Source organism: Narcine bancroftii, chromosome 2 (assembly GCF_036971445.1).
Source record: "Narcine bancroftii isolate sNarBan1 chromosome 2, sNarBan1.hap1, whole genome shotgun sequence".
Classification (NCBI taxonomy): Eukaryota; Metazoa; Chordata; class Chondrichthyes; order Torpediniformes; family Narcinidae; genus Narcine; species Narcine bancroftii.
Genome location: NC_091470.1, coordinates 209,573,190 through 209,592,443, shown reverse-complemented (window position 1 = coordinate 209,592,443; position 19,254 = coordinate 209,573,190). Strand labels below are relative to the sequence as shown.

General features: G+C 48.9%; 1 protein-coding gene across 1 annotated transcript; it reads right to left on the bottom strand.

The window, feature by feature from the left end:
- Positions 1–813: 813 nt before the first annotated feature.
- On the bottom strand, positions 814–19,143 carry LOC138755039 (Y-box-binding protein 2-B-like). The gene is made up of 9 exons (XM_069920215.1): positions 18,897–19,143; positions 14,922–14,985; positions 13,177–13,210; positions 11,157–11,246; positions 9,455–9,574; positions 3,958–4,145; positions 2,349–2,458; positions 1,312–1,486; positions 814–1,062 (listed from the first exon to the last, which is right to left on the bottom strand). The coding sequence occupies exons 1-7, from the start codon at positions 18,955–18,957 to the stop codon at positions 2,383–2,385; spliced, it is 633 nt and encodes a 210-aa protein (XP_069776316.1). The 5' UTR covers positions 18,958–19,143; the 3' UTR covers positions 814–1,062; positions 1,312–1,486; positions 2,349–2,382.
- Positions 19,144–19,254: the final 111 nt, after the last annotated feature.

The window sequence follows — 19,254 nt, the reverse complement described above, 5'->3', positions numbered from 1 at the left end:
TCTGCTAAAGATGCAGTTTCCAACACCTTTTCCTGCTGTAAAACTGAAACTCTTCACCACCACCACCAACCCCCCCCCCCCCCAAAGAGAATAGGCTGTTTTTTCCCCATTTGCAAAACTACATGACTCCTCTGGAACCGGCAAGAGATTTAAAGGAACAGGCCTCCAGGCTCAGAAACTGATTAAAGACAATAGTCCATTTTAATTCCACAACATCAGTCCCATTCACAACCATGTTTCAAAGTCACCATAGACATGAAGTCTCTGCTTAGGCAAAGCTCTTGCACTTCAAATGAGATGTATTTTGTGAAATGTTAATGCCAGTTTGTGAAATATGACCTAAACTAAACCCTCACAATCCAGACCTTTTAAAGGCACATTTTAATCACGTTTATTAACACATTCATAAGCTTATATACTTGCACTGCATATGTATTGCTTGTCTGTGTTATGTCCGGGTGTGTGTCTGCATGTTTTGCACTGAGGACACTGTTTCGTCAGGTTGTACAATCAGATGACAATAAACTTTACCTCAATCCCCCGACTAACGAAGCCCAGCATCCCACAGGCCTTTGTACTGATCCTACCAACATGTGCAGTGACCTTGAGAAATGTATGGATTCTGACTCCAACGTCCCTATTCTTCCACGCTGATTAACCACATAATCTGCCTTCAGGTCTGACCTTCCAAAGTTTGATTTCATCGCTAGTTACCATGCTGGATGAAGGTTTGAGATAATCGGTCAGACAGCTCACTGAAGAACCTTCCTCACTGTGGGGTGTGTGAAACAAGAGGGAAAATGTTGCTCAAAACCAGATTTAAGCCATTGTTCTTACCACACCAGCAGCTGGGGACTCTTGGGCGGTTACAGACAGCATCTCTCTGGGGATCACCACAGGGACACTCACTTCCTGAGAGGATGACTGCTCCTTGGGCACCCGCTGCTCCTCAGGCATGGCAGCTGGGCTTAAGGCAGGCTTGGGGACAGTCTCCGCAGGCCCCTCACTGGAAGGGGGTGTAGGGACTGTGGCGTCAGCAGCCAACTGGGGTTTCTGCTGCTTCTTGGAGAGAGGAGATAAAAAGAATTTTTAAAAACTTGTTCATTATCATCCGATGACACAGATATTCACACAAAACAGATCCCCGGACCACGGAAAAACAGGCTGGAGAAACTCCCGCCGCACGGCACAGATACATAACCAACGTTTCAGGGAAGATTGGGGGGGGGGGGGGGAAGGGGGATCTGGAAGGGGGATCTGGGAGGGGGCAAGGCAGTGGTGGGGGGTCTTCTTGGTCCAGAGAACACTCACTGGCAAGTCAGCAGGCTCCTGGTTCCCCGTGGGCTCAACCACCCTGCGGCGGAAGAAGGGTCGGCGGTAACGCTTGCGTTCTGGCAGCGGCTGTTCTGGCTTCACGTTCTGGTTCTTGGTGTTGGTGGGGGAGGTGGCTGAGACATCCTGCTGGAGCCGGGGGCGGAACGGGCGCCTAGTTTAAGGAGAGGGGTGAGCAGGAGAGGCTGCGAGAGGTCAAACATAAGCTCTTCATTCCCCACCCCTTCCTTGTCCCATCCCCCCTACCAGGTCATTCACTTCACAACAGGCAGAATATTATTTGGATGGGGAGAAAATTCAAAATTCTGAGGTACAAAGGGACAGGAGTTGTACAGGACACTCTGAAAGTGAACCTCCAGGCTGAGTCGGTGGTGAAGGAGGCGAATGCAGTGTTGATGTTGTATCTAGAGGGATGGGATATCAGAGCAGAGGTGTGATGTTGAGGCCCTGTGGGACACAGGTGAAACCCTGCGTGGAGAACAGGGTGCAGTTCTGGGGGCCATATTTGAGAAAGGACATCCTGGGATTGAAGAGGGTTAAGAAAAGGTTTACTAGAATGATTCCAGCAATGAAAGGGTTTGTAAGCTAGGAACGATTGTCAGCTCTTGGACTGTATACGTTGGAGGACAGAAGGACAATGAGAGGAATCTCATCGAGGTGTTTTGGATGCTGAAAGGCCTGGACAGAGTCGATGTGGGCAAGGACGTTTCCCACAGTCAGGGAGTCCTGAACAAGAGGATAAAAGGTCAATTTAAAACACATGCGGATAAATTTCTTTAGCCAGAGGGTTGAGTCTGTGGAAGTGAGGTTGTTGGGTGTGTTGAAGGCAGAGATCAGTGGGAGTTTGATTAGTCAAGGCATCAAGTGATCAGTTCATGATCAAATGGTGGGGTGCGCTCAAAAGGCCGGCTTCTGCTCCGAGATCTTAGGAAGGGGGGACGCTGGAAATTGGTGAGTGGTGCTGGAGAACAGCAAGGCAAGAAACATGGCACGGTTCGCGGCAGCCCACAGATTACCTGCGGAATTGAGGCCTGTACCTCACGCCTCCTGCTACTCGCTGCGTCGACTGCTGTGGCTGATCTCTGGACGGTGGGGCGGTCTCCCGGTTCTCCAGTGCCTCCTCTCCCTGGGGGGGGGGGTGGGGAGAAGAAGGAAGGAAGGCTTTTTACAGGAAAGAGACAGAGGCACTAACTCTTCATCCCCACCCCTGTCCAACTCCAGGCTGAAGTCACCAACTCCCAAAATCCTAGCGATTTTCAATGCCTCCCCCAACTCCCCCCTTCAAATCCAAAGAATCTGGCTCCTCACTCCCTCTCTTCCCCCCCCCCACCCATGCCAAACAAGAGCAGTTCCAGGGAGACACCGAAAGTGAAGGATATCTGTTAGCTCGAGAAAACTGGAGAGAGACTGATCCACCAAACTTTGGGACCGAGATTGGTTGGATTCATTTAAATAAAGTTCAGAAATAAATTTGCTTACACTTGCCTTTGAGAAGATCAACCCAGACGGCTGAGTTCAGGGTTAGTGGTTGGACACTTCACTGTGTGGAGGAACAGAGGTTCTTAGGATCCAAATCCTTATTTCCCTCAAAGTTGATAAGATGCTTAAGAAGGCCGATGGACACTGGACTTCATTAGTCGGGGGATTGAGTTCAAGAGCCGGGAGGTCGCGTTGCAACTCTACAAATCTCTGGTGAGACCCACACTTGGAACATTGGTCACCTCATTACAGGAAGGGTGTGGAAGCTGTGGAGAGGGGGCAGAGGAGATTCACCAGGATGTTGCCTGGATTTGGAAACAAGTCTTATGAAGCAAAGTTAGCAGAGCTGGGACTTTCCTCTTTGAAGAAAAGGGGAGAGGAGATTTGATAGAGGTCGACAAGATTCTGAGAGGCAGAAACAGGGTGACAGTGCCTGTTTCCCAGGGCGGAATAGCAGACACCAGAGGGCGTCTGTAAAAAGTAAAGTGGGGCGGGGGGGGTGGTGGGGAGTTTAGGAGAGACGACAGGGAAATTTGTTTTACATAAAGAGTGTGGGGGCCTGGAATGCCTCGCCGGGGTGTTGGTGGAGGCTGGAACATTAGGGGTATTTAAGACTCAGGTATTACAAGTTGAAAACTCTGAAACAAAAATAAGATTTCTCATTCCCAAACATTCTCATCCTGCAGATTCTACCCCAGCCAATCAGCCTTTTGGCCATTTTCTGTTTTTAGCCAGTTTGTAAGTGGAGGGGAGGGTTACAATGACAAGGGGAGTGGGTCAGTACAACACCACGGGCAAAAGGGTCTGCGCTGTTACTTTACAAAGACAAACAGTGCAGAAAAGAGGCTACTCTGTCCCATTGAAAGCATGCTAGCCCTGATTCCAAAATACCACCTACATGGACAGTCAAGTTACACGCCTGTTGACAGCCACAAACCCTCCAACAGAAACGATTGTGTGGAGGTAAGACAGAGGAACCAACATCAGTGGACGACAAGCCCGTAACTATGGGTGATGCGTGCGAGATGGTCACCAGCCCCTCCCTCTGTGGAACACGAAGGGTGAAAAGAGGGTCCAAGGCAGCAGCAACTGACACCAGGGCTTCCTGGTGACACTCCAGCAACCCAACCAGAAGGAGCGACTCACACTGGCTGCCGATCCAGCTCCTTGCGCCGTAGCCTGAGGCCGACGCTGACAGCGATGCGGTAGAAGTACGGAGTGGAGAGGCTGCGCTGCTGGCTGGGCACATGCTGTTGGCCAGGAGCCGGCTTGCTTGAGTCGTCCTGCTGCTCACCGGAGCTTTCCACTGCCTCTCCCGTCACTGACGGGTCACCCTGTGGGGAGCAGATGGTCAACACTGCTGGAGGAAGTCGAGGGTGATTTGCCCAGCCATGGGGATGTGTGGCCTGTGGTCACTACTCTGATCATTGTGGGGGACAGAGTGGACAGTACAAAATTGCCCCAGGGCCAGAAAGAGTGAAACTCCCTCCATACCATCCCATCATGCACTCCCAGAATGCCTTTGTGCAATGGACATTCCCACCGAACTACCTCTGTGCAGACAGAGCATAGTTTTATTTGCATTTTTCTCTGCCACACTACATTCAGCTCCACCTGCCATACGGGTTCACCTGTCTGGATAGCATGCAAAACAGATTTCCACCATCACAAGCAGTTGAAACTGAAAGCGAGCAGAACTTGCAGAACTTTTTACTGTGGAAAAGTTAAGATTTCTCCTCTCCTCTCTTCCCCCACCACCAAGATCAATGACTCCATTGGCAGGGACCCATGGACTCCCTGTGAACACCTTCCATTTTCTTATCAACATCCTTGTGGAGATCAACCATTGGTCTGATCAGCTTCACCATCACCATGAACAAATGGAGCCATCACAATGACTTTTTCTTTCTGAGTGATAAACTTTCAGATTAGTGGTCAGAGTACACACAACCCCACGATAAATTTTCCCCCACTCAAAATTAAACTGTATACAGCATCCACATGTAAACAAATCCTTTTACTCAAACGTGCACACCAGCCTCGTGTACCTCAGGCACCAGGACGCCCCATTCTTGCACATTGGAACAGTTCGGTCTCACGGAGGTAAAATATAGGCCTACTCACGAACAGCTAATGGAAAACAGAAACTGCTCGAAACACACAGCACCATCCATGGAGCAGGGAAGAAGAGCAGCAAACCATTCCTTTCTGCCTCGTGGAACTTGTGCGATATTTTGTGTGGTCCATCGGGGTCTGGCCTCAGAGCAGACACAGGCCATTGCTCGAACCAGGAGCAAAGTCAGACTTTGGGCTGTCAGTGGAGATTTAAATTTTACATCAGAGGTTCTCTACCTTTTTCTTCCCCCTCACATCCCACTTTAAGTAATCCCCTGGCCATCGGTACTCTGGATTTGCTCAAGGTGGGATGAGAGTGGAAAGAAAGGCTTGTCTTAATTGTCTCTAATTGACTCATTATGTGCACCATTTCAGAACTCCAAAGGAAATGGGCCAATGACAATTTTTCAAGCAAAATATAACAATTGGGTCAAGACCTGTGGTTCTCAACCTTCCCTTCCCACTCACATCCCACCTTAAGCAATCCCTTACTAATCACAGAACACGATGGCCTAGGGATTACTTAAAGTGGGATGTGAGTGGGAGGAAAAAGGTTGAGAACCACACTTTTAGATTAGGCCCTTCTGGCCCACAAACCCATGCCGCCCAATTACACGCCATTAACCTACACCCCCCCCCCCCCCCCCCCCCCCCCGGTAAGTTTTGAACAGTGGGAGAAAACTGGACTGCCCTGGGGAAAACCCACGCAGACACGGGGGGAAATGTACAAACTCTTCACAGACAGCATGGGACTCGAACCAAGTCATTGGCGCTGAAACAGCATTGCTCTCCCCTACACCACTACGATGCCAGAACTATACAAGTTTTAAAAGAATGCTGGTATTAGTTTTAGAATTGCGTAATTGTCATCAGGAGATTGCTGTTGATACAGTAAAACCCTGGGTGTCCAGAATTCAAGCATCCAGTAAAAAACAAGTTGAAAATAAATTTTAAAATTAAAAAAAAGAAAATAATAGGTTAAAAAACACACATTTAAAATTGTAAAGTTCTCTGAAGTAACATGAACTTTTGAGAGTAAATATCCAGCCAGTGGATTTCCAGCCTTGGTCAGGCTTTGCTCGTAGCAGCAGCTGTGGTGTGAGACAGCAATGACGTCGTGCTGGATGATTCCGCTTGTCATTGGGGGAAGGGAGGGCCTCTCAAAGTGTCTCCTTCTCCCGCTGAGTAAGAGTCACCGCGGGCAGAGACTTTATCTGTAAAGTTGGGTGGGGGAGGGGGTAATCTGTAATGTTACTGTTCACCTTTTGGGCAGTTCCGTCAAGGGGAGGAACCTTCAGATGCAGCGACCCGGGGAAAATCTAGCGCCAAGTACTTTTGGGCCCAGTGAGCTCTTGGACGGGCCTGCGGCTGCAAGGCCTCGACGGCCGCAGTGAACCCAGTCAGAGACACCCACGTCATGGGCTTCAGATCCGCCAGAGACTGTTGGAGCAGGCGAGCTCAACTTAAAGGCAGACAAACTAGCAGACCCACTCGAGGTGGCCCTCCAAAACATGGATGCCTCCTCAGCTGGTACTACAACAGCTGCAGCAGCCGACCAGACCAATTTATAAGGAACATTTAATTCACTTCAACCCAGCAAACTCCCAAAACGAAGGTATGCATTTTGGCTGAGTTAGTATTTGTTACAGTTCATCTGGACTGACTGCGCTTATGGCTCATCCCACAGACCACAAATAAAGGGTGACTATTCCACAGACCCTCCTCAGTCCAGGACAGTCGACAAGCACGGATGGGCCTCCATTCTGTTGTTAATAAAAGCCTATCAGTTTTGACACAACTTCTAATCTTTGATGGTGCATCAGCAGCGACAGTTAAACATTTTCAAATAAAGTGAAATGCTTTAAGGTTTATATATATATATATATATATATATATATATATTCATGCAGGCAACATTTATTCAGTGTAAGTACAGTGTTAATTCTTAATGCAGATGCATTATCGGGCATTGTAAGAGCCAGGATCAAGCAAATGGAAAATACACTTATCCGGCATCTAATAATCCCATTACGCGATGCATACAAGAGGTTTTATTGCATCAGGAAGGAGAGGCTGAGAGAACCACACATCTGTCCGCACTGGTGGGATGGTGGCAGAAAGGCCTTCAAGGCCCTTGGAGCCCAGATTTCTCACACCCTCTCAGAGCCAGTACAGGGCATGGCAACACCTCTGCTTTCCAAAAGAGATCTGGCACCTTGTCAGGTACACCATTAAACCTCGACAGGGGCACTGTGGAAGGCACACCGAATGACCTCATCGCAGCCTGCTCTGGGACTTTGGGTGCCCAGGAACATGGAAGACTGCAAACCCAGCCAGTCCATCGCAGTCTCCGACCTCCCGTCAACTGCAGACATCAGCGCGAGGCACTACCTCAGGAAGGCATCAGATGCCGTCAAGGATCCCCACCCCCTGGTCACAACCTCTTCTCACTGCTCCCTCTGGGCAGAAGGTACCTCCACCTCTAGGTTCTTCACAACATCCATCAGGCTCTTGGTTACATGAACCAGGGATGACTGACTTCACTAAAGGACTGTCTGCACTATTGCTAAATAACTTGTTTTGCACTTTTATTTTATTTTAAGGATACACGAGGCCCTACCGCCCAGTAACCTACAACCCCTTGTACTGTTCGAACGGTGGGAGGAACCAAAGCCCCCAGAGAAAACCCAAGCAAACACAGGGAGAATGTAGACAGCGCGGGATTCGAACCCCAGTTCCTGGCACTAACAGCGCTGGGCTGACCATGCCTTCCATCACCTAGTGAATGGCCTCTTAATTCAATCAAACATTCTATTAGTTATTTTCGGTTGTTCCTGCAGGAGTTTATTTCCCATATAAACTTGTTCAATGGTGTTTGTTTTCAAACCCTTTGAGAGCAGGGTCAGTACCCAAAATGGCAGTGCCTGTGCTGGGCAGCATTTCACGAGGGGTTGCAGACTCTTGGGGGTTGGTTGGGGGGGGGAGGAAGCAGAGGTGAACATCACCCCACCCCCAACCCCAGTAGAGGAACAGCAGAGGAGATGACCCTACAGGACTGCGACGGACCAATGAGAGGTCCACATGGCCTCACGGGCTGCTGGAGACCGGCTCATGGGAACCGAGTATCGAGAGGACGCCGAGGGCAAGAAAGGCTCGAAAGGGCCTCGGGGCGCTGGAGGCTTCCTGATCACATCGGAGGTTCAGATCCAGAGCTCAGGTGGCTGACAGATCGAACAGGAGTCCATGCGGCTGCAGAAGTGTTGGAGGTGAATCCACAGACACTCGGTCTCTGAAGGGATTGTCTTCTGCTTCTCTCACCCACTGTTAGAGGCGCCGGGCAATTATCATGGCAACTCTGTTTGCCTTACGACAGGCAGAAATTGATGTACATTTTTATGTATTATTACAGAACAAAGGGAACTTCAAATGTTGGCTGCTGCAAATAAGAATTTTGGTGCACATCATCCACTCATTATCAGAGCTTGGGCTATAAAACCTTGGGAGATCGATTCCCAGCAAAAGAAGAAAAAAATGATTTCTTTGGAATTCCTTGCAGTACGGATCCTTGTGGCCGAGAAAACTATGCTCACGGAATGAGATGAGGGGTTGGAATGAGATGAGGGGTTGGCCTGAGAGGAGAGATCAGGTTGTCTGGGACTGTTCTCGCTGGAATTCAGAACGAGAGGGGATCTTACAGAAATGTATAAAATTACAAAAGGCACAGATAAGGGGAGAGTTAGGCAAGTTATTTCTATGGGTGGGAGGCCAGAACTAGGGGTCATTGCCTCAAGATCCAGGGGAGGAGATTTAGGTTTGAGATGCTTTTCCCAGAGGGTGGGGAATCTGTGGAATTTGGTGCCCGTTGAAGCAGTGGAGACGACCTCAGTAAATATATTTAAGACCAGGTTGGGTAGATTTTTATACAGTCGTAGAATGAAGGGATATGGGGGGGGAAAAGGAAGGTTGGTGGAGATGAGCCCCTCATCAGATCAGCCATGGTGGATGGTGGAGCAGGCTCGATGGGCTGAATGGCCGGCCCCTGCCCCATTTCTTATGGAACAGTTAAAATAAGGGGTGATCTATTTAAGAGAAGTGAAAACATGGACGTCCGCAGATGCTGTGGTTGAAGTGAAAACATGAAGCTGAAGAAACTCAGTAGGTCGGACTGTGCCCTTTATTGAAAGGCTCGAGCCCGAAACGCTACTTCTGCACCTTTATCTTTGCCACCTAAAGGGCACCGATCGACCTGCTGACTTTCTCCTGCTTGATGTTTTTATCTATTTAACAGAGACAACATTATTTCAAGCTGGGGGTGGGATCCATCTTTATCCAGCAGGAATCTCAGTTGCTGAACGTTATTTTAGGGAACACAAAGGAATGCACGCTCGAAAGCACAATACAGGAAAAAAAATTGGCAAAATATCTCATCAAAGACAGCACAGACAAGGGGCTGAACAGCCTCCTCCACGACAGGTCACCGCAACCTGTTCACCGTCAGCCGAGACGTTTCGGGAACCCTTCCACTTGCCTGAGTTGCGGGCTCCCGGCGGCGGACAAAGCCTCTTCGGAATCGGCGGCGGTTCGGAGCGTAGCGGCTCCCCTTCACTGGGACACCACCAGGACCACTGACATTGGCCGCCTCCGCTCCCTGCACGTGGGGTGGGGGAGAAGGAGAGGAGGTAGAGAGTGGGCACCATCAAACCCTCCCCAACCCAACTCACACCCCCCTCTTCCTAATGCAGGACAACAAGAGGCAAATTAACTCCCCCACCCGCTCCCTGCACATCAGAGACAGCAGGGCTGAAGGAGATAGAGCATGCACCATTACCATCCACAATGCCCTATGAGTCACGATGCCTGGGCAACAGGAGGCCTCCCTCATGTAGGAAGGGGCAACCAGCAAAGCTGATGAAACCAGAATAAATCCCAGGGAACAATGGTGCTGGAGACTCAGCAGGTCATGCAGCGTCTGCAGGAAAAGGGTCACTGACGTTTCAGGGCCTGGGCCCCTTGTCAAGGTCAGGGCAAATAGAAAGCGGGTTTATGAATAAAGGAGACGGCCTGGACTCCGGGGGAGGAAGGGAGGCCAACAGGTCTGAGGTCACAGGTGGGAGGGTAGAAGTGATGGGGAGGGAAGGAAACAGAGGGACCAGGAAGGAGACAAACATGGAAGAGGAGGGGTTAACAGGAGGCTGAGAGAGGATGGATCAACTTCATGATAGAATGGCAGAGCAGACTCGATGGGCTGATGCCCTACTTTGCCTCTGTATCTTGTGATGTTAACAGAAATTTGGGAAGTCAATATTAACACTGACTAGTTGGAGAGAGGTCAGATGGAATACAAGGTGCTGTTTCTCCAATTTCTGTGTGGCCTTAGTCTGGCAGTGCACGATGTGGGCAGACATGTCAGTGTGGGAATAGGGTGTGGAATTTCAATCTGCAGCAAATTGTAACCCAGTTTGATTACACACACCTGCATTGGACAAGGAATCAGTTAATCACACTAGACAATAAAGATTTTGCTTCCTGAACACTTTACGCTGTATTTTATGGATGTTGGGCTGCTGATCAAAAACATCTTTATATTTTCCTATCATGCACCATTGTTTAGATATAAACTTATTTTTGAGATTTCCTGTCACATTTTAAGTCTCCTTCAAGCAGACAAAACCATTGTTGAAAATTCATTCTCTGCATTCGCCCCTGGATGTCCTCCCGACTGATCTTGGTGCTGTCAGTGATGAACACGGTAAAGGTTTCACCAGGTCATTGCAACCGTGGGAAAGCGGTATCAGGGCAACTGGAATCTGTCAACGCCGGCTGACTATTGTTGGACACTGACACGAGAGGCATCAGATGCTGAGTACAAACGAAAATCAGCGGCAAAACATTTTTAGGTCGACTGAACTGACGCAAAGTGTCAGCGTCATTATGCGATTAAACACGCTAAATTCAATAAAAGTTAATGCAAGGTTTCTCCAACTTTCTACTTGATGCAGCAAATTTGAAGTTATCCTAGTGTTCAGCTTGAAGTTGTCCATCAGAATCACCAATTTGCTTTCTAGAAGTGAACTTTCTGAAAAAAATAGTTGTCCAGTTGTTCACCAAAATTGCGGGAACTAAACGTTAGTGATGGATCTCAGCCCCTTGCTTCCTGCCCACCTTGCCTCACCAAACCCTCAGCAACCAGCCTTTCCCTCAGAAAGGGGAGAGCTCTGGCAAGGCCTCACCTTCTCACCCGCAACCACATCAAACTCCACCGTCTCTCCGTCTCCAACGCTCCGCAGGTACTTGCGAGGGTTGTTCTTCTTGATGGCCGTCTGCAGGTGGGAAGGGCACAAGTCTGAGCTGCAGCAAATGCCCAACTGGCACGCGCTGCCTCAGTTCCCACCACACCCCCAAATTACATCCAAATACCCTCCCCCTCCATTTCCGAAACATGTGCCCAAGGCCTGATGTTTTCTTAGCAACCTTTCATGAGCAGCATAGTTAGCACAAGACTATGACTGCACCCCAGGTTCCAATAAAGCACTGTCTCAGAGGAGTTTGTATGTTCTCACTGTGTGAAAATGGAGGGGTTTCCTCCCAACGCATAGGGGTTGAGGGTGAATTGGTGTATTCAGGCAGTACGGGCCTGTGGGCCGGAAGGGCCTGTTACCGTGCTTTATGTCCAAATTAAAATCAAGACAGTTCAAGGAGGAAGGGAGATCCCACAGAGACCTCCAAAGAAATTTCCAAGGGAACCCTGGAGCATTTTAATCCAACCTTGACGAGATAGTTAAGGAGACCTATGAGACACTGGGCTTCACCAATCAGGGGATTGAGCTCAAGTGTCAGGAGGTCATGTTGCAGCTCGACAAATCTCTGGAGTATTGTGTTCAGGTGTGGTCACCTCATTATAGGAAGGTTGTGGAAGCTATGGAGAGGGGACAGAGGTGTTGCCTGGATTGGGAAACAAACCTTATAAGACAAAGTTAGCAGAGCTGGGACTTTTCTCTTTGGAGCAAAAAAGGAGGAGAGGTTGATAAGATTCTGAAAGGCATGGACAGACAGTGCCTGTTTCCCAGGGCAGGAGTAGCAAATACCAGTGGACAAAGTGAAGGGAGGGAAGTTTAGGGGAGACATCAGGGGTACTTTTTTTTTTAATAGACAGAGTGGTGGATGCCTGGAATGCCTTGCTGGGGATAATGGTGGAGGCTGGAACAATAGGGGCATTTCAGAGACTCTTAGACAAACCAAGTGGATTAAAGAAAAATAGGTGACATGGAGGGGAGGGTTTAGTATTTCTTTTTAAGGAATATATGGGTTGGCACAACATCGAGGGCCAAAGGGCCTGCACTGGGCTGTAGCTCTCTGCTCAATGTTCCATGTTCTACAGGTGATCTATGACCAACCAAGAAACTGGAGAGGGAGGGGAACAGGATGGCAGAGGGAAAGAGAGAGCTGCAGGAACTCGGCCAGTCTCTCAGCATCCACAGGAGGTAAAGGTATTGTAAATCACTGACACCTCAGGACTGAGCCTTCCCTCAAGGTGTGCGAAGAAGCAGGCAGGCTTGAGGAAGGGCTCTGGCCTGAAATGTCGGTGATAGATCTTCACCTCCTGTGGACGTTGCAAGAGCGGCCAAGGTCCTCCTGTATTTACTGTGCATTTTTACTACAATCATAGTGTCCGCCTGGGACAACTGCTTGATGTCACATCCCATTCCTCACATTATTTGCCAAACAAGGTGCCTGCCTCACACAGAAACCCGTGGCAGTTGGTGACCTCTTGGGAGGTTTCTAAGAAAGCAGCCATCACGGGCAACAGACTCCACTCAACAAGAGGCGGTGTGTGAAGAAAGCAACCTCTAGTCTCAAGGACCACCCCCACCACTCAGGCCATGCCCTCTTCACTCTGTTACCATTGGGAAGGAGGTACAGGAGCCTGAAGACAAGCACCCAGCAGCACAAATCCTTCCCCTCCACCATCAGATTCCTGAATGGACAACGACCCACAGACGCAGCCCCACTTTCTCCGCTTTTGCCCTAACTTTTTTTTAATATACCGTGTATTTACTGAAATGTAATTTATATGAATTCTTTGCACTAATCCTACACAATTTTGTTGCTGCAAAACAAATTGTGACCTGTTCATGACAATGTACCCAACCCCCCCAAAACCCTTTGAATGGAGAGAAGCCTTTCCCTCATCTCCAGCCCCACCCCAACCACTGCGGAATCGGGAAAAGATACAAGAACCATAAGACATACCTGGTGAACAAAAACATCTTCTTTTGTGTCATTCCTTGAAGAAAAGGGAGAGAAGAAATAGTCAGTGGAGACACACAAACTGTGGAAGAATTGCATGACTCTCCACTTGAAGAACTGAATTAAAAGGAAAAATTAAGCAGGTTGGAACTTCATTCCCTGGAGCACAGAAGAACAAGAGGAGATTGGATACAAAATTATCAGGGTCTCATTAGAGGAAATGCAAGGAGCTTTTTCCCACCCCGCCCCCCCCCCCCCGAAGTTGGGGGGACATGTTAAGGGCGAAAGGGGAGAAGTTTAAGTGTGGGGGGGGCGGGGAACTTCTTCACACAGAGGTGGAACGAGCCAAGGTGGTGAATGCGGACTCAGTTTAACATTTAAGAAAAATTTGGACAGGTACATGGATGGGTGTGGTATGGAGGACAAAGGTCAACAGGACTGTCCTGAAGTCATCAATGTCTGGAGTCGAACAGGCCTTTCAGCCCATCATGTTGATGATAACCACATCTCCATTCACACTCAAAATGTTCACCCAGAGAATATGTCACCTCCTCAACTTTAGGGGGTATAAGCACTTGTCCAGAGGTTTTTTTGAACTGGGGTTAGTCTCAGTCTCCACCAACCCCTCAGGCGGCACGTACCAGATTCCAGCCACCCTTTGAGTGAGACAGACATTTCCTTGGACCCACTACAAATCTTCAAACTGATGCCCTCCGGGGAGAAACTTCCTTGTTACATCTAAACCCCCCCACTCCTGGAATGAGCAAACAAGACTGAGACAAAAAGACAAGTGTTCTGGTCCATGGGTGGCTGGGAACGAAGTGGCTAGATCTCCAAAAGGTGGGGAAGTTGAAAGGCGCTGGATCTCAGGTTAGGAGAGGAGGAAAGTTCAGGTCAAGCCACAACAAAAAATACTTGCACCCAATTGTGTTTGCAGGACGTAGGGAACAGATCTAGGGAAGGGGGATTTCAGCTGCAAAGTTACGTTGTGGAATCAGTTGGTTCCCCTTGGTGTTTACATTCTCCCTGCATTCTTTCCCACATCCCCCTCCCCCCCAACCCCATAAAAACTCAGCAGGCCAGCAGGTAGAATTACAGACTCTCACTCCAGAAAAGCAAGTTTGATCCCATACTCCGATGTGGTCTTTTACCTGCTACCAACAGGAAGGAGGTGCACAGCTAGGCTGAACCACAATGCACAACTGCGCTGGAGAAACTCAGCAAAGTCACCCAGCATCCACAGGCTGACCAGCGTTTTGGGCCTGGGCCCTTCATCAAGGTACAAGCAACAACCAAAAAAGACCAGGCTGGGGCCCAAATTAAAAATGTGGGGCGGAGGGAGGAACAGCTTCAAGGCCATTGGTGGATATGGGTGGGAGGACAGAAGAGAAAGAAGCTGAGAAGTGATGGGGAGGGACGCAGCTCTCTGGCTGGAGGGGGAAGTGGTGGGGTGCTGGAGGAAGAGAGGGTTGGGGAAGGAAAGGGTTTCTTGGGTATAGCATGGATGAAAGAAAGTCTTACGGGTAGGGTGGTTTTTAAGGAATATATGGGTCAGCACAATATCAAGGGCTGAAGGGCCTGTACTGCATGTATATAGATATATTGTACTTGTGTATCTCAGTATCTCACATTAATAATCAATAAAACCTGCCAGGTTTCTCCAGCACTCCACACCCCCACGCCCCCCCCCCCCCCCCCAGGCCACCCTTGCTGAAAGCCACGAGCAAACTGGAACCCAACCTCGTTACCTGTTGATGAAGCCGTAGCCATTTCGAACGTTGAACCACTTCACGGTGCCCAGTACACTGGTGGCTGCGTTTTGAAGCAGAAAAATAACAGCCATAAGATTTCTAGCAGCTCTCCCTTGCGAGGGACTTGATTTGTTCCTCACAATTTCCCGTCCTCCCCATTTCCACTAGCAACATGCAAGCAAGTGGGAGACAGATTGAGCTGACAGGTTTGCATGAGTCAAATAGAACACAAAAACCAGTGCTGAGATGCCAAGACAGTGGCTCAAGAGGCCAAACAACAATCTCCTCGTGTCTATGGGAGTTTCCTCCCACCATTCCAAATGTAGGATAATTGGGCGGCATAGACTCGTGTGCTAGAAGGGCTGTATAGCTAAAAAATTCTCCTCCTTGATAGGCACCTTTCCACCATCATGGAGGCACCCAGATTTAAAAAAGCAGACCATTCAGCCCTTCAAAACTGTGCCATCCTGGACAGTTACTACCCATAAACATTTGGTACTATCCATGAACATCTTTTTCAATGCAAGACTGTTGTGGTTGGTAAAAAAAAATATCTGTATGGTTCCAGAGTATTTCAGCTTACGACAATGAACTCGTCATTTACTCCAAGAACCCATGGACCAAATTCAGCCCCATCCCAGATCTTGTCCCAATTGCCCCTCCCCCAGAGTCCCACCAAATTCCAAGCATCATGAAGTGCTGCTCGTCTCTCCCTCCTGCCGCCTGCCCTACAGAATATACCAGGGATTTTTCATTTCAGACTGCATGGTTAGCCTCGGCCCATAAATCATCAGCGAGAGCAAACGTCGACTTTGTCCAGCACCTCTGAAGGATTTGAGGCACATCAAGATACCATCCACCAGTGAAATCAGTGTCTACAATAAGTATTACATTCAGTTCTGGTCACCTCATTACAGGAAGGATGGGGAAGGTACAGACAGGGGGTAGAGGAGATTCACCAGGATGTTGTCGGGATTGGAGAATGGGTCTTATGAGGCAAAGTTAGCAGAGCTGGGACTTTTCTCTTTGGAGCGAAAAAGGATGAGAGGAGACTTGATAGAGGTGCGCAAGATTACGAGGCCATAGACATTTACATGATGTGGACAGTGGACAGTTAGCACCTCTTTCCTGGCATAACAACAGCAAACACTAGAGGATGTCTGTACGAGGTGAGGGGTGGAAAGTTTATGGGAGATGGCAGGAAGGTGGGGAAAGAGTAAAATGGGATTCGTGTAAATGGGTTGGGGTCAGGATGCACTCAGTGGGCAGAACAGCCCCTTTGCATGCTGCAACAGGGCAAAGGCAATTCTTCCGGGCAATGTCAGCAAATCCCGAGGATGTGCCCCACAGTTCCTTCCTCAAGCTCCCTGCTCCGAGCTCTCCTCTGCCCACAGAGGCCCTATGCTGCCAAGCCTCTGCACCTCACCCCATCGTTGGCCCCACAGTAGCCACAGCTGCATCACCTGTTGGGATTTTATGGCTCAAGGTAGAATTTGCAATGAATGGGTACAGACTTTATTCCCTGGAGCGCAGAAGAACGAGGAGAGATTTGATGGAGGTGTTTAAAATTACAAGGGGGATAGACAGAGTAAATGTAGGTCAGCTTTACCCCACTAAGGGGAGGTGAGATACAAACCAGAGGACACACGTCAAGGCTGAAAGGGAAACTTCCTCACCCAGAGAGTGGAGGGAGTGTGGAACAAGCTGAAGTGGTGAATGTGGATTCAAATTTAACAGTTAAGAATTTGGAACCTGTGAGAGGTATGGAGGGCTATGGACTGGGTACAGGTCAGTGGGACTAGGGAGAATAATAGAATGGTTTAAGGCCTGTTTCTATGCCTCAATGCTTTACCTCCTCCTCAGCTTGGTAACCTAACCACCGTACTTTCATCAAAAGCCTTTACAGATAGCTAATTTCATATAAATGACAATAAAAGCATCTTGAACCTTAAACCAAAACACTAACAGATCTTGACGCAAAATTCTGTTCCTAACGTTGCCCGAAATCCTTTTCAATATCAGGCCAAAAATGAATCTCGCCTTGTTGCTCTAATTAAATAAACCGTCCTGGAAACCCATCTCTTATAAACTTCACACTTTTACCAGCAATGGTTGAAACCTCATGAACAGGAGTGCCAAAAAATATTTTGAAAAGGAAACTCTTAATCAGACTCTAGGCTTTAAGACATGAACCAACAATCTGAGCTACATAGACTCTGGAAATCAGAAATTATACATCAAGCGTGAGGCAGCATCTGTGGAGATAGAAACTCGACAACTGGTCCTTTCCAGGGAGGCTGAATTTCCGTCAGAGAATTGGCTTCAAATATAGTTGGGGCTGATCAGGAATATGGAGCATCAGCCATCACCTTGTTGGACCAAGAAAACAGGCCCCAGGGGCTGTGGGGCTCATCCTCCACGTAACCAGTCACCCATCCTCTCGCACACAGGTCATGGGGAGAAGTTGCAAACTCTACACAGGCAGCATGGGCCAGGATTAAGGGGTGATATTATTAACCACTTTAAGTCATGCTAGTTTGAGACCAGAAATGATGCAAAATCCATCACACAAGACATTTCAAAATGAGCAAAACTGGTTCGTGAGAGAAGGTTGCAGCCAGTGTAATGGACAGCGCTGATGGCCAATACAAATGTATAATCCATGTGAACACCAAGTCCGACATTAAATCCCCCTCCACTGCCTTGTAAAAGCAGCCAACCCATTAAGAGACTCACCCCACTCTCTTCAATTCCCCTCTCCTGTGAGCATGAGATCCTGCACTGCCAGCTTCAACCCCTGCTGTGATCAGGCTCTTGAATGAAGCCCCACACCAGTAAAACTGCACTGCTTCAGCAGAAGATCACTCTGCTGTACTACACATGGGATATCTCGGAGGCCTCCCCAACAGACAATCTTCCCCACCACACACTGGCCCACTTGACAGCAAATGTAAACCAGGGGTGGGGGGGGGGGCACTGCAAAAGAACTGGGGTCAACGGTCGCCACATCCCAAACCTATGCTAGAAGGAGCTTCACCCTCCAATGTCATTAATTAATGGTGTCCTTCAACACCTAGTCACAAAGCCAGATTGGACAGGGCCACTAGTCCAATCACATTGCTGATTTACAGAGCAATCCCAATTAACAAAGCAACAGGTATAGGTTATCATTTGCACAATGCATGAAACTCTTACAGCACAGAGAGCGAAAAATCATGTAATTATGCTGCTGGGTTGGAATTGTGGACAGAACATTAATTACATTGCAATACGAATCACCAATTGTTTGCAACATTCTGCAAGACCACCACCCCATTATATGCCCGTGTCTCCTTGTTAAATAGACAAGGTTCACTGAGATGCAAAGCTCCCCCCTTGTCGACAACTCCACTCCACACAGCCAAACAATCACACCCCCCCAACATTCATTATCAAGCAACCCCCTACACAAATGAGAATCACACAAGGTCACCTTAAGTAGAAAGGAAACAAACAAGTAACAAAGTTCATATTAAGAGCCCAGCAATTGGGGTGGGGGGGAAGGGGGAGGGAGGGGAGGGTAGGGGGAGGGAGGGAGAAGGGAGAGGGGAGAGGGGAGAGGGGAGAGGGGAGAGGGGAGAGGGGAGAGGGGGGAGGGGGGAGGGGGGAGGGGGGAGGGGGGAGAAGGGAGAAGGGAGGGGGGGAAGGGAGGGGGGGAGGGAGGGGGGATACCAGTCTTTCAATCTATTTCCAGGAACTTTTTAGAAAGTTCAACCAATTTTCGCAGCGCATGCGCCCGACTTTAAATAGTTTTAATTCCTTGTCACCTTTCTGAAACTATTACCTTTATTGAATGGGGGAAGAAGTTTTTTTTAAGTTAACCAGTCGGTGGGGGATGTGGATACAACTGGAGTTCCTAGAAGGTATCATATCACCCAGGTGGCCACTCGGCCAATCTCTCCCCCTCCCTCTCTGTTACAAACTCCCCCATACCGAGTACTTTCTTCTCTACGGCAATGCAACTTCCCTCGGGCTGATTCGCCGCCTCGCTCATTGCCCCGTCCGCGGTGGGGAAAGTTCTTGAGAAGTTGATAGTATCTGCCAAATCAGAAGTGAGAGAGACCACACGCCCAGGGACGGAGCCTTGGTTGCGGTGACAGACCTTTCCCGAACTCCTGAAACTCGACCCTCAACTCCTGCCAAACTTTCCGCAACTTTTCTAAAGTTCGCCGTCGGTGGGCGGGGCCGCCCGGCGCTCATTGGCCGCCTGCTAATAAGCACCTCTGTTCCCATTGGGCATGACCCCCCACTCCCTGGACAAAGTCACAATTCCGAATTCCCCATTTTCTGC